This window comes from Amphiprion ocellaris, chromosome 2, assembly GCF_022539595.1.
Source record: "Amphiprion ocellaris isolate individual 3 ecotype Okinawa chromosome 2, ASM2253959v1, whole genome shotgun sequence".
NCBI lineage: Eukaryota > Metazoa > Chordata > Actinopteri > Pomacentridae > Amphiprion > Amphiprion ocellaris.
The window spans coordinates 6,909,061-6,923,621 of record NC_072767.1 but is presented as its reverse complement, the minus strand read 5'-3'; the positions used below and the strand labels follow the sequence as shown (position 1 = coordinate 6,923,621).

At 34.9% G+C, this 14,561-nt stretch overlaps 1 protein-coding gene across 1 annotated transcript; it reads right to left on the bottom strand.

Moving 5' to 3' along the window:
• Positions 1-2,027: 2,027 nt before the first annotated feature.
• Positions 2,028-9,959, bottom strand: LOC129350647 (uncharacterized). The gene is made up of 10 exons (XM_055017776.1): positions 9,880-9,959; positions 7,382-7,472; positions 7,094-7,226; positions 6,393-6,516; positions 5,990-6,094; positions 5,721-5,823; positions 4,457-4,602; positions 3,235-3,307; positions 2,502-2,645; positions 2,028-2,035 (listed from the first exon to the last, which is right to left on the bottom strand). Exons 1-10 carry the CDS (start codon positions 9,925-9,927, stop codon positions 2,028-2,030), a joined length of 975 nt encoding a protein of 324 aa, XP_054873751.1. The 5' UTR covers positions 9,928-9,959.
• Between the last annotated feature and the right edge of the window lie 4,602 nt (positions 9,960-14,561).

Sequence of the window (14,561 nt, the reverse complement as noted above, 5' to 3'; positions counted from 1 at the left end):
CTCAGAGCGAGTCGCGATCTCAACCAGAATCATGGAGTAGCTGAGAGGAGAGGAGGGAAAACACTCATTTACTCTCTTTCCCGGTGGAAGATTGCACAGAAACAAAACAGATATTTATGATGTTTGTGTCTTCATCGTGGCATCAGAGGATTTAGAGACATGTAACATCTTCAAGAACCAACAGAGAAGTCCAGTAGCTTTTTACTGAAGGATTACTGGAGGTAGATCTATAGGTAGGTAGGTAGGTAAGTAGGTTGGTAGGTAGGGAGGTAGGGAGGTAGATAGGGAGGGAGATAGGGAGGGAGGTAGGTTGGTAAACCAAAAAGCCAAAAATTTCTAGGAAGAATACAACAATAAGTAAAGCTTTGATTTGAGTTGAACCAACAGAGAAGTTTTTTACTGAAGGACTACCAATCATCTTAATGACCTCAAATTACAACGTGGACCCAAAGATTACAAATTGAAATCTGTTCCTCACCTGTAGATGTCTGCCGCTGGCATCATGTTGGAGCTGCTCCCCAGCAGCACCTCTGGAGCACAATAAATGAGGTTCAACTACTTCCCCACAGTTGAAGCCATTACTGTTGGCTTCAAAGTCTTCCTTTCTGTAGGCCATGAGCCCATAATCTGAGGGCCAAATACACAAAAAACACAGAGTGCAGTGAGGCAGGGTGGTGTTTTTCACTGTGTTTGGTGCAGGTAGGTAGGTAGGTAGGTAATTCCACTAACTCAGTATAATTTGTTGGTTAAACATAGTTTCATTAAAAGTTGTCTCAACTCAAAAAGATTTTTTTTGATGATGCTAAACAATGCTGTTGAATAACTTCTAAGAAGGAACATAACAATAAACAGAAGTTTTATCTTGTGTCTCTCCGGTTTGCTGCAGACTCCCCTGGTGTCTGCTGATGGTGTTTTGTTACCTGAGATTTTGCAAACCCAGCGGTCGTCAACCACCACAGTTTCTGGAGTGAAGTCTCCCATGAAAACATCTTGTGCTGGTGGAGGTACTGCATCCCCGCGGGCGATGTCGGTGGCGAAGGACAACCTGAGAAACAGAAGAATCAGTTAAACCAGGCTGGACTAAGGGTAGCACCACCTTCAACAGCAGGTTTTTTGCATCTAAAAGTAGTCTGAGAACGGTATTAGAATATTAGCTAAATGCAACAAACATGAAACTGACCTGAAGCCCCAGTTGATTGGGATGTCATCATTCAGCAGGACTGTCCGACAGGCTTCTTTGGGGCAGTGCTCCGTGATGATGCTCACATAGGGAACCTCGATGGAACCACCAATGAACTTGCATAGATTCGGATGGTCCAGCTGCCTGTCCAGTGCAGAAATACACACTAATTAGCTGCGGTTTCATGTGGTGGAAGGACTCTGTTATGTTAGAAATGTCCTCACCGAACTTCTTTCACTTCCTTCCTGATGGTTTTCGACAGGACAAAGTTTTTCTTCTGGATGTGTTTCACTGCCACCGTCCTGCCGTCGCTGCAGAGTGAAGAGCAACTAAATGTAATTAATTCAGTACAGAATATGGAGGAAGGACTTTGCAAAAGTTGTCTCAGTAAATGTGCGAAAAGCGGAGGAACCAGTTCACAACAAGACAAATCCCATTGCACTGAACTTATTTATGTTCGATCTATTCTGTGTTAAATTACACCTCATACAAATACTGCAATTATGTTCGTTTCCTACTTAAAAATCCTTGTTTCTCTGGAAACTCTTAATATTTTTGATAATCCTGAGTAATTTATGTTTCTTGTAGTTTGTGAAAACTTTTAGTAAAGATAAAAACAGTCTAAATTCTGTGATCTTAGCTATTTAAATGTGAATATTTTGTGGTTTCTTTCCTTCTCTGTGATGCTAAACTGAAGATCTTTGGACCAAACGAGATAGTTTTTAAAAATTAAACCTAAAAATAATTTGAAAAACTAACAGCAGATTGCAGGTCCAAGAAGTTAAAAAGCTGAAATCTGAAAAAAATTAACAATTAAATCAGTTTTTGCATTAATAAATAGTCAAAATTATGCATCTGGAGCAGAGCTGTAACGATTAATCAATTAGTGATTAACTCCTTGAATTAATTAGTTTGAGAATACTTTTAATTAAAAACCCTCTAAATTTTGTGTTCGCAGCTCCTTAAATGTGAATATTTATTGGTTTCTTTTCTCCATGACAGCAATTTTTTAAAAAAATCTAATTTAAATTTGAATAAATTTTAAAAACTATATTTTAAAAAAGTGCTATTATAGAGTTTTTGCTACCTTTCTGTGCAAAACTGCAGCTCCAGGGGACAAACAAAGTTTTATTTTAACTGAACTGTATTTACTATTTTGATTAGCTCTTTCTTTTCTTTATGTTTGAAATCATTTATTACTGTAGGTTTATATAACACGTTGCACATATACATAAAACTTGACACTTTATTCCCTTGTTATAATGAATATTGGAGTGAAAACACAGACGAGTATTTGTAAGCTGATAATAAAACATCTCACTATATCCCCGGCTGAATGCAGCCTTGTTTGAAGGTGCTGTTGACTCCGGTGAAAACGTCACGTCGGTGGTTCGACTGACGGTGGAGCTGCTCTTGACTCGCTGCAGACTGGAGGCGCTGCCGAGGCCCATGTAGCAAACTCTGCCTGCACAATAAAACCGACAGGTAGTTAGTTAAAGGAATTAATCAGAGGCTGACTGCAGGAATATACATAAAAACTCCAGGACCAGACTGTGTATTGTATCTGTATAAAAAAAACACGGGAAAGTAAAATAACCCTACATAGTAAAATAAAATAAAAACTATAATAGTCAGGCAGCAAAGGTGCCAAAAAGGCTGTAGAAATCCTAAAAAAAATACAGTAATTTTCCAAAATTCCAAATCTTCCAGCAATATTCGAAAAATTGAAATATAATGGTTATTTAGTTACATATTTTTCATGTTATTTCAATTTTGTCATGTAAATTCACAGCCTATTTTTTTCTTGTATATATTTAAGTGTATTTCGAAAATAGAAAAAAATCTATAAAATAAAACAAAAAATTCGGTAAATTTCCTTTAAAAAAATAATCAAAAACAAAACACTTCCAGGCTTTTTTTAAAAACTACTTTCTCGTCTTTGTAATGTAAATTAAAACAGTCCTGCAACATACTACTGTTCAAGCTTTACCTTCCTTACCTAGTTCATTCTATTTTCTGTAAAATTACTAAACTGTGTCTTTTTGACATTTTACCAAATATTATGTTCTTGTAGTTGATGATCCAGCTTTCATCCCAGAACATCTTCTGTTTCTGGTACTGTAGCCACTACAGGAAGGAAATAAATGAAAAAAGTTAACCATAGACAACGACACATGAATCATCTGAGTTTGTGTGTTTCTGTCACATTTAAATACTAAAAGCTACTGTAAATTGTATATTTGACAGGTTTTTATTGTTGAAAAGATATAAAATAATGGGTTTACCGTAGAAAATATGTGAAACCATGGGTATTAAACACTGATCTATATAATTGCAATAATAAACAGTTAATTTTAGATTATATCAATTTTAATATGGGTTTTTACACATAATTTTGCATTAAAGTCTTGCTTATGTAGCATCAGGTAGATACATAGGTAGGTAGATCTATAAGTAGGTAGGTAGATCTGTACGTAGGCAGATCTATAGATAGGTAGGTAGATCTATACATAGGCAGATCTATAGATAGGTAGGTAGATCTATACGTAGGCGGATCTATAGATAGGTAGGTAGGTAGATCTATAGGTTGGTAAGTAGATCTATACGTAGGCAGATCTATAGATAGGTAGATCTATAGGTAGGTAGATAGGCCTATAAGTAGGAAAATCTATAGGTAGGTAGGTAGGTAGGTAGGAAGATCTATAGGTAGTTTGGTAGGTAGATCTAGAGGTAGGTAGGTAGGTAGGAAGATCTATAGGTAGTTTGGTAGGTAAATCTATAGGTAGGTAGATCTATAGGTAGTTTGGTAGATAGATATATAGGTAGTTGGGTAGGTAGATCTATAGGTAGTTTGGTAGGTAAATCTATAGGTAGGTAGATCTATAGGTAGTTTGGTAGATAGATATATAGGTAGTTGGGTAGGTAGATCTATAGGTAGTTTGGTAGGTAAATCTATAGGTAGGTAGATCTATAGGTAGTTTGGTAGATAGATATATAGGTAGTTGGGTAGGTAGATCTATAGGTAGTTTGGTAGGTAAATCTATAGGTAGGTAGATCTATAGGTAGTTTGGTAGATAGATATATAGGTAGTTGGGTAGGTAGATCTATAGGTAGTTTCGTAGGTAGATCTATAGGGAGTTCGGCTCACCAGAGGTAGGTCAGAAGGTGTATTTTTTACATTATTCATTTTACATTAGACTTATAAATTCACAGTTGATATTTTATTGTATGTAAAGGAAAACTCCACATTTTCTCCACTCCATTTACTCCACTGACCACCATGGTGAGGATGAAGCCGCTGCTGAACAGTGTGACTGGAAGACCGATGGCCACCTTGATGGTGATGGACATCGGACAGATGCCGCAGTCTGCAGGACAGTTCAGGCAGTTTTCCTCCAGCTCGCACACTTCGTCTCCACAAACTGAAACACAACCACGTTTTATTCATTTAAACAGAAACAGTCAAAGTGAAACGTAAAAATAAAGCAAAAATCACTTCATTAAACGTTTTACTGACCTAAAAGACCATTTTAAATATTATACATAAGGTATCATTTATATAAGTACAATTTATTTTGAAAAGCCAGCATGTTGCACCAACCCTTTTACCATCTTTGAGCTTTTACTTTGAAAGTGAATCAATCAGCCAATCAGCTGTGAGTCACTGGTTGGTTGCAGTGAGCAGAGCAGACACTTAGGATCAGACCCTCGAATAAACGGTCACAGCTCAAAACTCTAAGTCATATCGAAAAAATTCTTTCAGCGTGTGAAGCAGAATCTTGTTGTGAACATTCTGATGTATTTTCATGTCCATTCTGTGTTTTATACAGATTTGGTGGCAGATTAAAGAGGCTCACCATTCCTGGTTTCAGAGCTCAGATATAGTGGGGGTCAATGAGAGTTTTGGTCGACACACTCTGAGCTCTGAACTGATTTATGAAAAACCTATAAATCCTACAGCAATGAAACTCACACTGGATGAAAGAGGACAAAAATACCAACATTTGTATGTATAAATTGTCCATATAGAGGAGAAACTAGCATTAAGAGATGAGTTTAACTGAACCTTTTCCAGAACATTTTTCAGATCTAGAATTGACGAATCTGAATGAAAATTCTGAATCTTACTAAAATTCATGAAACTTAAACTGCGACTGCGTAAAAACCGTAAAAGATGGATTCAGCTGCATAACATTCGAAGCCTTGTGAGACGTTTAAACTATAAATGAAGTTTCTGCTGTAAAATTTGCCAAAGTTGCAGGATTTGAAAGATAGCTGGGTTCTGGCAGTTGACCTTCCATTCATTTCCATGGGGATTTTAAAGGCAGTTGTTTTTTTGTTTTGTTTTTTTAACAAATTTTGTAAAAACGGTACGAAGAATCACTACCAAAAGTCACAGCAGTTCATTCCTGATCCAGCTGCATGTTATGATATACGTTTATATGGGTTTTCTGAAAGCTGTGGGATTAATGATGTGTCAGAAGAATCTATAAGAATACATTTATTGTACCTTTCATTCATCATAAAGATTCAAACTCACCCTGAGCGCTGACAACCAGCACTTTGGACTCCAGCGCTGCGTGCATCTGTCCGATTTTAATGTGAGCAATGACTGAGGTGACACCAACATGGATCAACACAACCTGGAACAAGAAAACACAGCGATAGACAATAAAAAGTGGAAGAATGAGGTCATATTTTAGTTTAAATCTCAACATTATTTACATTCCCTGGTTTATCCTGGAAAACAAAACTGAGTTGTTAAAATGACTCTTTAGAAGTTTTTTTTTTTTTTTCGGGTGGACTCACCTTTGAGGTCCAGTACTTCTGACTCATCTTTCCGGCTTTGGACACTGTGTGAGTCACGATTTTACCATCATCAGGAATCCACGGACCACAGATCCCACCTTTTTTCTACAGACAGACACACAACAGTGGGTTGTGTTGTGTTGTGTTATTGTTATTATGTAGTTGTGTTATTGTGTTGTGTTGTTGGGTGTTGTGTTATGTTGTGTAGTTTTAGCAGTTCATCTTGTTGGCATTGTCCATTGTGTTGTTGTGTTTTGTTGTGTTGTTGTGTAGTTGTATACCTACCATGAGGCCCAGAGGACAGGAGTGGATGTTGGCATGATGTAGTGTTGTTGTGTAGTTGTATTGCTGTGTTGTAGTGTTGCTATGTTGTTGTGTTGTGTTATGTTGTGTAGTTGTGTACCATTAGTCCCAGAGGACAGGAGTGGATGTTGGCGTGATAAACGCAGCAGTTCATCTCGTTGGCATTGTTCCAGAGTGAAGGACATTCGTGTTCGTGACAGAATCTCTTCGCTTCTGAGGCGTCGCTGAAACGTTCAGACGACAGAAGAATTAAAGAAAGAAAAACCGCCAGAACGAAGGTTTCAATCTACAGTTAAATCTAAGTTAAAAGCAACAATTAGATGATAAAAATAAATGATAATAATGACAAACAAAAATAAAAAATAATAACAGAAAGAATTGATAACGATATGAGAGTTTAGCTAGCAACGGGCCACCATGACAGAGACTTCTGTAGTAGTTAATAACTTCCAGAGTCAACTCAATTTAACATGACATCAATAAAAAAACATATTAAAAGTTATTTGATGTTCATTAATGGTTTCTAGAAAATAAAAAGTTCAGCTAGTAGATTATACATTTAGAATATTTCAAAATATCCCTGAAAAAATAACCTGGAAAAGACGCAAACAAGTGGAATAAAAGCTCAATGAATGTGTTTCTGTTTCTCTCTCTCTCTCTGTGTGTGTGTGTGTGTGTGTGTGTGTGTGTGTGTGTGTGTGTGTGTGTGTGTGTGTGTGTGTGTGTGTGTGTGTGTGTGTGTGTGTGTGTGTGTGTTTTCATTGTGCCTTTTCTTTCCAGGTGTTAGATGACGACACTCACCTGAACTGGAAGATCCTGTTTCTGACTGCGTACTCGTAGAAGGAGTCGGACGCCGTCACCGTGTACGAGACGTTGAACTCTTCCCCATTGGTGACTTTGTCTGGAGGACGCTGCACCCAGGCCATCTCCAGCCCTGAGGACACACAGCTTCAGAGCGTGCACGTGGAACATGCACGGAGGGGAGCTATCTGCTGTTCTACTATGATTCCACTGGGATTCAGTCCAACTCTGCTGCTTCCTCGTCAGATTTTACAGTGAATTCTTCTAGTTCTGATCAATAAAACTCACCTCCACAGCTGATCATGTTGTAATCATTGGGGTTATTGATCGGCCAGCAGTCGTACTCCGTGTTGTCCAGGTCGTGCCAACAGTTTGCTCCCTGCAGACGGGACATTAGAGGGTTTTTAAGGCATTTTTGTTGAACACAAACATATTTTATAAAGCCAGATGTTCTGTATGTAGAGCAGCTTATCAGGGCTGAACTGTAGAACATCATGGAAGGAATTTAAGTCTGTTCTAATTTATTTAATGTAAATATGCCTGACATAACACTCATAACGAGCAATAACATGATATTTATCACACTATTTATTAAGAAATGCACATTTTACATTTAGTTCATATTTTCTACTTATGTTTATATTTTTAGGACGTATTTTTTTATATTTTTAGGTCATATTTTTCTATATATGTTTATATTTCTAGGACATATTTTTATGACACATTTTTCTATTTATAATTATACTTTTAGGGCATATTTTTATGTTTATATTTTTAGAACATTTTTATAACACATTTTTCTACTTATGTTTATATTTTTAGGATTTTTTTATTATTAGGACATATTTTTTATATTTTTAGGACATATTTTTCTACTTATGTTCATATTTTTAGGACATTTTTTAATTTTTGTGACATATTTTTCTACTTATGTTTATATTTTTAGGGCATATTTTTATGTTTATATTTTTAGGACAGATTTTTCCACTATAAAATTCCACTACTAAATTTGTGAGATGAATGAACCTTAAATAATTTAAAGTGTGTGAGTTTATATATTAACTGTCAGCGACATCGACAACGCTTCAAAAAATATTGTACTTTTTTACTGTATTATATATATTTGACAAATTTAGTCACTTGTTTTTTTTTAACTAACTTGAGATTTTTGCAAATAAAACATAAAATGCTTGTAAAATTTGATGCTTTGTAGTTAACAAACTTACTTCATGCAACGCTAACCCAAACTGACAGAAAGTTTTCCACGATTCAAGTTATTTTTCATGCAAAATGATCCAAATTAAATAATTATTATACTTTATCATAATAATAATTGTACTGTTACACTCTTTAATACTTGTCTTTATTTTTTAAATACTTGTTTTTAAAAAGATATTTGTTGTTGTTTCTTATAATGTGTTGTTTTTTTAAAAGTGCCATCAAAGTTTCGGTGCAGAAATGCTCTGACAATAAATATCTTTGATCCCAATTAAAGCTTCTCGAATGTGAAAATTTACTTCATTTCTACTTCATTTTATCATTCGAATACTTTAATTTCATTGTGATTAATTCTGAGTTGATACGATGATAACAGATGATGACAGAATTTTAAAAAATCTCTTTCAACATTCATGATTCATGTTATTATTATTAATTATTAATGAAAAAAGGCCTCAAGTTACACATTATTACTTAGATGCTTCAGTGATGAGTGTTTTTCTTGCAGTATCTTTGTAATGAAAAGTTTTTATCATTTCATATTGCAGCTCTTCCTCAAAAAACATGTTTTTCATGTCTTTCCATTTAGATTTTTAAGTTCCCTTTTATACTTTTAAAGAAATCGTAATATTTGTATTACTACCCCAAGTTCTTTATCACTGATGTTATTGTACAAGAGTGGATGCAAACTTGGAGGAAAAGAGTGAAAAATGTCAACAAAATGATTGTTTTTCATTCTTCTATTGCTGTTCTGTGTAATATTCTTCTTTTTGAATTATTAAAATCTGTTAGACAGTGAAAAATAAATATATTTCAAACATGAAATCATTCTTATGTGGACAAAAATCTAATACAAACAAGAATACAAATGATTATTCTGAACCAAAATGACAAAAATGGCATAAAAACACACTGATTCTCATTTTTGACCCACTTACGGAAGAGTGTAGGGTCCAATCACTGGAGCATTTAAAGGTTAAAATGTGGAAAGTTACCATATTCAATATTGTAAGTGTAATATTATTACCTTATTGTTTTATATTTTTGAGCTTTGGGCAGCTGCTCTGTCGTCAAATGTTCCATCATAGTTTCCAATCAATCAATTATTAAATAAATAATCAACAGACTGATCCAATCTCATAGAAAACAGTTAAATTAGCACCACATGAGCCACATAAATCACTACAACGCTGCTTCACCATTAAAGCATCATAGATATCAATGGAATAACGAAATAAATGCAGCACTCTGACTATTTGAAGTTCATTTTCCTGCTTCTAGTCACAGGCTTGCAGTATTTTCAGTGGCTTTATTTAACAATCTGAACACTTCTCCTCCAACGACCGCATGCACACAGCGACAAATGTTTCTGACAACACAACAAAAGCAAGCGGCTCCAGAGAAACTGAATATTACAAACCCGGTTACTCATACTCCTCCTTCTAACGGGAAATAAACAGATTGTTTTCTGCATTTTAGATCATTGTGTAGAGCATGAAAAGTTTAAGAATCCAGACTAATGTGTTTCCTGTGTGGATTAAATGAAATGTGCTGCAGTTTGTTCTTACCAGCAGGAAACAGAGGAAACAGAGAGATGCTGCGATCCGGAGAGCCATGATGACGGACCTGATCTGGACGGACCGAGAGACTGAACCAACATATTAGTGTGTGTGTTTGTGTGTGTGTTTGTTGTTGTTTTTAATTCCCAGACCCTCCTTCTCTCGTCTCTAAGTGTCCAATCAGCAGAAGAGGCTCTCCAATCATGGTTTGTTCTCCAGGTGCTCCAGTTTAACCTTCAGCGTCCTGCAGGTCAGAACGTCCCAGCTGCACCTGAACTCACCGTCAGAACACTTGTTTAATCATGTTTAACGTCTGCTGCACTATGAACCTCTGGCAGCTTCTCAGTCCATTATTATTTATTATTCTTTACATTTTTATTTCCTATCGCAGTGTAAATCTTCATATTGTACGCCAACAGAGGCCTTCTGCTGATCTTTTTTTCTGTTTTCATCAGAAACTGAACATGATAAAGACGTCATCTGTGACATGTTAGACTGATTTATCTCCTTTTTTTGTCTGTTTGTCATATTTTAACTCACATGTAATCAAAGGTTGTTTGATTTACTGGTTTAAGATGTTGTTGAATCAAGGACATGATGAGAAATAATTTATTTTTGAAAAATTGGTATTTTTATCTTCATTTTTATTCTATTTATATTTTTATTCATTCATTCATATGTATTTATATGTATGTATTTTTCTTCTGTTTATATTGTTACTAATTCATTTATATTTATTTAATTTTTAAATTTATATGTAGATTAATATTTACATTTTATTTCATGTTTATGTATGTTTTCATTTTAATATTTATGTTTTTATCATATTTATATTTACATTTAAATTATTTTCTATTTTATTTACTTTTTATTTGTATTTTGATTTTAATTAGATTTTTTTCATTTATCTTTTGCATTTTATTCTATTTTTATTTATTTATATCTATCTTATTTTCATTTGTACTTTGATTTTAATATTATTTTTATTTTTATCTATTTGTTTATATTTACATTTCAATTGTATATTTGTTCTATTTTTCATTTATTTTTATTTATTTTATTTCAATTTGTATTTTTATTTATATGTATATTTTAGTACACATTTTTCTACTTATGCTTTTCCTTTGGGATCAATAAAGTATTTCTGCAGTAGAAACAGAGGAAAAATAACTTTAAATTTTAAAAGCACTCCTGTGAGACCGACTATTTTATAATATATTATTGTATTTATACTGAAGATGCATTCATGTTTGAGCTTCATATTACTGCTGTAGTTGGTCAATATGGTGCTAATTTCTAATCTGTTGTATTAAATTGTTACAAATGACTGTTTTCAAAATAAAATTAAATTAGTAGAATAATAAAATGTAGTAGGAATGTAGTAAATTCTGGTATTTGATGAATTTTAGTCATTTAACTTGGGTCACTTTGAATGAAAAATAACTTGAATCAGAAAGTTTTCTGCCAGTTTGAGTTATTATTGCATCAGGTACCTTTGTTAGGTATAAAACAGCAAATTTTAAAAGCAATTTGTGAGTTTTCTTAAGTAATGAGAAACTAAAATTTTCACATTAATGCAGTGGAGTGAAATGGACAATATTTCCCTCTGAGTGAAGCAGCGTCAAAATAAAATAATCAAATAAAGTAGCTTAAAAGTACTCCAAACTTGGACTATAGAGGCCTGAAATCAACAAGGTTTTACAGAGTTGAGCTGTGTATGTTAGTCACACGTGATCAATTATTATAATTTGCACTTTGGTCAATTATTTATCCTCTTGTGAAATGTGAAAATTTAAAACTAGTTGAGTTAAGTTAACTTAACTTGAAAACATAACGTCAATAAACTCAAGATATTAAGTTGAATCAACAGCTACAGACAGAATTAGAATCATTTTGAATGTTATGAAAAGAACTTAATTTAACAAAGTCACACAGCAAGTTTGTTGTATGTAGCATCAGACGCTGATGAACGTTTTCCATATGGTCAGATCAGTCATTCAGCGATAGCAACGCTGAATAGTGTAGAATGGTCTGACTGCACCTCAGTATTATTCTGATGGAAGAAATTTCTGGCTTGTTTGCGTTTCTTTAAACCATCGTCTGGGGAGAAGCTCAGCGAAGGACCCTGCTTCTGTTTTCCCTCAAATTAGTCACAGTGAAGTTGTTTAGTGGAATAATTGCATGCAGAGACGCAAAAACTGTCATCAAAATGGCCAATTTGATGAAAAAATAAAAACTAGCAGTGCTGCCTTACTGCGCATTCAGCATTCTCTGTAAAACTTGATACTGTAATTTTGGTACCGTAATTTCCGGACTATTGAGCGCACCTGAATATAAGCCACACCCACTAAATTTAAAAAGAAAAAAGTTTTGTACATATATTAGCCGCACCTGTCTATAAGCCGAAGGTGTCCACGTTGTAACATGAGATATTTACAGAAAAAGATTTTTTTAAACTTTTAATTAAATAAATGCTTTCTTCCGAACAGAGCCTGTAACACGGCAGTAAAACGCATTGAGTCAGTTCATGCTGCCGACTCTAACGTCTCACCATCAATTTATTGATACAAAGCTTATGTACAGCAGCTCTATTTCCTTCATCGACAGGCAGATCGTTTGCCTTTAACTTAAAAGTTGCATCATATGCATTTCTTTGTGTGTTTTCCATGATGAGGGTGTGTGCATGAAGCGCAAAATGACTGATTTGAAGAGTTTAGTGTGAGTGCGTTTGATTTAATTCGAACAGTTTCATTGGTCCAGTGTGACCTGTTCAGTAATTTCATTGGTCTGATGTGACGAGGCTAAACGTATTGATGCCATGAAGCTCATTAGCCCATAAAAATCTATGCATTAGCTGCATCATTGTATAAGCCACAGGGTTCAAAGCATGTTAAAAAAAAGTAGCGGATTATAGTCCAGAAAGTACGGTAATTGGCTGCTCAGAAGTTGCCGTTGTTTCCCGTAGTAAACTGGATTTTGAAAATAGTAAATAGACTTTTTGGAAAATAGTCACGTTGGAATTGTTTGGTGGAACATTTTACATGCAGAGAGTCAAAAACTGTCATTAATTGATTCAAAATAGTCACGGTGGAGTTGTTAGGTGAACAACAACCAGAAATGAGCAAAATCCATGTATTTACATCAAGAAAATGAGACAAGAGGAGTTGATTTGACTAAATCTTGTATCCCAGAGCTTGTAGAGAAACCTAATTTAACAGAGCTGAGTGATATTTTTTTTTTTTGCTGAACAAATAAATCTGTAAATTATATGTGATTTAACTTTGAGTCTTATTTTTACAGCCCAGCGAGGGATATTTATGTCGCATCAGACGCTGATGAACGTTTTCCATGTGTTTGCCCCAAAATTAAGAACAAACCAAAAGACAGCATTTCTGAACATCTGTGAAATTTAATTGGCTTTTCAAGAATGCATAATTACAGCACAGCCGTAGAAACGGGCCGCCACACCACACGGTTTACAGTTTGTGCTTTTGGGAATGCCGACCCAGAACTGCAGTCACGGCAGGTCTGTGGAGGACGGACAGTTCTTAACGCAAACCACATGACTTCAGAACGAGTTAAACCTCTCGGATCTAAACCAAACGGAGCAGCGTTTACATCCTGAGAGTTTTCTGCTGTCGAAGGATTCTGGAACAGTGAGGTTTTACTGTGATTAGGAAGGCTGTAAAAGTTACCTAGAGTCTGAGAGAAAATAAAAATGGCTGTGGGTTTGTGGTCGCAGCGGGTGAACAATAGGGCTGCATTTCAAGCATGTCTAGTTGTGTAAATTAGAGGGAAGAGATGGAACTTTTACAGGCTTCTGGGAACGTATACAGGACATACTGCACTGGGATTCACATCTACATGCACAGAATACATGTTTTATAATATAGAGAGCATGCTTCAGAGTCTAAACGCTTCACATGACAACATTTAAGAATCATTCCACAATTAAAGGACATTTGGGCAACAAGATTTTTGAAAAATAAACCTCTTCTCCAGGATTCTGCTCCATATTCATCAATAATAGGTATTGATTGGCTCAGCTTCCACATCAATGGTAGCATTTTCATTCCATGTTTTCTGTGTTGTTTGCTAACCCTACTCTAATCACAGTAACAGGGTTGCTAATCCATGCTAATGTGATCTTTTTCTCAGCAGTAGAAGCTAGATATTTAGCTGCTGTTATTGCTGACCAAGAGGACAAACTGACTGATGGAAAACAGTCAAAAGAATGAGTCTGAACCTGATAATATGAGGTAGAGTGAGACGTTCAATCAAGGCTGACAATGTGATGAAAATAGAAGAGAGGACATAGCTTTGCTCTGCCATTCTTTAGGAACACTGTTGGATGATGGAAACGACAAAAACAAGAAAAAAATGACAAAAGCAAGACATAAAATGTCAAAAACAAGACACAAAATGAAAGAAACAAAAAACACAAAACTACAGAAACAAGACACAAAACAACAAAAACAAGACACAAAAGACAAACAAAAGACACAAAATAACAAAAACAAGACACAAAACGACAAAAGCGAGACACAAAAGACAAAAGCTCCATCAACAGGTTATGCTAACATGTTGTAGGACACATTATATGAATAATTATTATTTAAAATATTATGTTGATTAAAAAAATGTTCCCACAATGACAAGAGACATCAATGAAAAAAATAAAACCAAAAAAA

Bases quoted from the DNA above. Each gene is read 5' to 3' on its own strand.
- LOC129350647 (XM_055017776.1), bottom strand. From the start codon at position 9,927: ATGGCTCTCCGGATCGCAGCATCTCTCTGTTTCCTCTGTTTCCTGCTG. The intron at 7,227-7,381 runs GTGAGTTTTATT...GTGTGTCCTCAG, and splicing joins CAACATGATCAGCTGTGGAG to GGCTGGAGATGGCCTGGGTG. The intron at 4,603-5,720 runs GTGAGTTTGAAT...GTTGTGTTTCAG, and splicing joins GCTGGTTGTCAGCGCTCAGG to TTTGTGGAGACGAAGTGTGC.